Source organism: Gobius niger (genome assembly GCF_951799975.1).
Source record: "Gobius niger genome assembly, chromosome: 5".
NCBI classification, from domain to species: Eukaryota; Metazoa; Chordata; class Actinopteri; order Gobiiformes; family Gobiidae; genus Gobius; species Gobius niger.
In genome coordinates, this window is record NC_136856.1 from 6,979,556 (window position 1) to 6,981,782 (window position 2,227).

General features: G+C 54.3%; 1 protein-coding gene across 1 annotated transcript; it reads left to right on the forward strand.

Annotated features, from left to right (window-relative positions):
- Positions 1–289: 289 nt before the first annotated feature.
- purab (purine-rich element binding protein Ab) lies at positions 290–1,710 on the forward strand. Its single transcript, XM_079556298.1, has one exon. The coding sequence runs from the start codon at positions 392–394 to the stop codon at positions 1,226–1,228; it is 837 nt and encodes a 278-aa protein (XP_079412424.1). The 5' UTR covers positions 290–391; the 3' UTR covers positions 1,229–1,710.
- The last annotated feature ends 517 nt before the right edge of the window (positions 1,711–2,227 follow it).

Below are 2,227 nucleotides of genomic sequence, written 5' to 3' on the forward strand. Positions count from 1 at the left end.
GCACAGCGGTCCTGATCTCGTGTCACGAATGACGCAATTGGTGTCTCAAAATGAGCAACGAGGGCGACGTCCATCAAACCTCTGTGTTCTACATGACTGCAGACTCTGGAGATGTTATGACTCGTTTTTCCTTCTCAGTATCTGTGACTCTGAGCTCAGTCCGGTCTAAGTTTCATTTCTCTAAAAGCAGGACTGAACGCGGTGTTGCGCACGCACGGTGGCGGTGCGCGCACACTGTGCTCCTGAACGCAGCTCAGAGCAGGACTACAGTAGCATTACTTTCATTTTTTTCACCTACTCTCGCGTGTTCTCGCGAGACAGCGGTGTGCTTGACGAGCAGTCGAGGTTGCAGAGGCTGGGAGACAGGAAGGTAAAGCAGGGAGGCAGCATCATGGCGGACAGAGACAGTGGCAGTGACCACGGAGGGCCCGCTGCAGGCCCGCTGCCTCCAGGGGCAATGGGCGGCATGTCCCGCCTGCAGCACGACACCGAGGAGCTCGCCTCGAAGCGGGTCGACATCCAGAACAAGCGCTTCTACCTCGACGTGAAGCAGAACGTGAAAGGCCGCTTCCTAAAGATAGCCGAGGTCGGCGCTGGGGGAAACAAGAGCCGCCTGACTCTGTCAATGTCCGTGGCCGTTGAGTTCCGAGACTACCTCGGGGACTTTATCGAGCACTACGCCCAGCTGGGCCCCAGCAACCCGGACCTGGTGCAGGACGAGCCGCGGCGGGCGCTGAAGAGCGAGTTCCTGGTGCGGGAGAACCGTAAATACTACATGGATCTGAAGGAGAACCAGAGGGGGCGGTTCCTCAGGATCCGGCAGACCGTTAACCGGGGGCCGGGGCTCGGCAGCGCGCAGGGCCAGACCATCGCTCTGCCGGCGCAGGGGCTCATCGAGTTCCGTGACGCGTTGGCCAAACTCATCGACGATTACGGCGTGGACGAGGAGCCCGCAGAGCTGCCCGAGGGCACCTCTCTGACCGTAGACAACAAGCGCTTCTTCTTCGACGTGGGCTCCAACAAGTACGGCGTGTTCATGCGGGTCAGCGAGGTGAAGCCTACGTACCGGAACTCCATCACGGTGCCCTGCAAAGTGTGGTCCAAATTCGGCAACACGTTCAGTAAGTACGCGGAGGAGATGAGGAAGATCCAGGAGCGTAGTCGAGAGAAGCGGGCCTCAGAACTGCTGCCCGAGGGCCACGGGGGCGAGGAGGGCGAGGACGACTGACCGCCAGCGAAGAGCAAACACCAAGCTACAGAGAGACTCAAGTTTGACTTGTAATATACAGATCGAAGGGAATCACCCACACAACCTCCACGGACTGCCCGTTGTTTCCTCGTCATGACCGGATGTCTCCCACAACCCACCACTCACAGTCAGCCGCTGCTATAAGGAACTGTAAGATATACGAACCGTTTCTACTTGATTTACTGACAATGACCAGAGTGTTTCTATCTCTACCAGACAGATTTTGCACACATCAAAGCTATTTGGAAAACAAGTTCAATGTTTTAAAGGGGTAGAAACGAAGTTCTAATCTGAAAAAAACAAAAACAGAGTCTATTATATAAATCTAGAGAGCAGATATTTGACATCAGCACAAAGAGAAAGTATATTATGGACTAAACCAAATCTGACAGAGTTTGTAGAGGAGGCAGTGCAGCTGCAGCCTGTAGCACGCTGTGGGCTCATCTACTACTTTAATTTGACCTTAAGAGCTTCGGAGCCTCTGCCTCAAACTAACCAGACCCTGAGATTTGAAACGACTAAATATCAGCCCTTTGCGCCATGTCCATAAAACCTAATGAAAAAAGTGCTAACTTAGATGTACTAATTATGATTTTGTGAATCAGCTGTAAAAAAAAAGATCCTTATTAAGACGCCCACGTTTTCTGTGGGTTTTTCTGTTTTGTTTGTTCCTGGGGAGGGAGGGGTCCTGAGGGAAGGGTCCCGGGGAGGGGGGGGTTCTAAACTGAGGTGAGAGCGGCGCAGCGGCATCCTCTGTCATTACGACTGTGCCTTATTCTCACTCGTTTACGGCTCACGAGGTCCTCTGGATCAGTACTGTAGGGCCACGGCAGGGGGCGAAAACACCACGCTGCCCCACAGCTGCCCATCACAGGGGGCAGACGGCACGGGACGCCTGGAGGGTCCCGCGCGGAGATTAACACGGACAGGATACGGGTGGCTTTGCACATATGCACCATGATGTGACACAAAGCAACG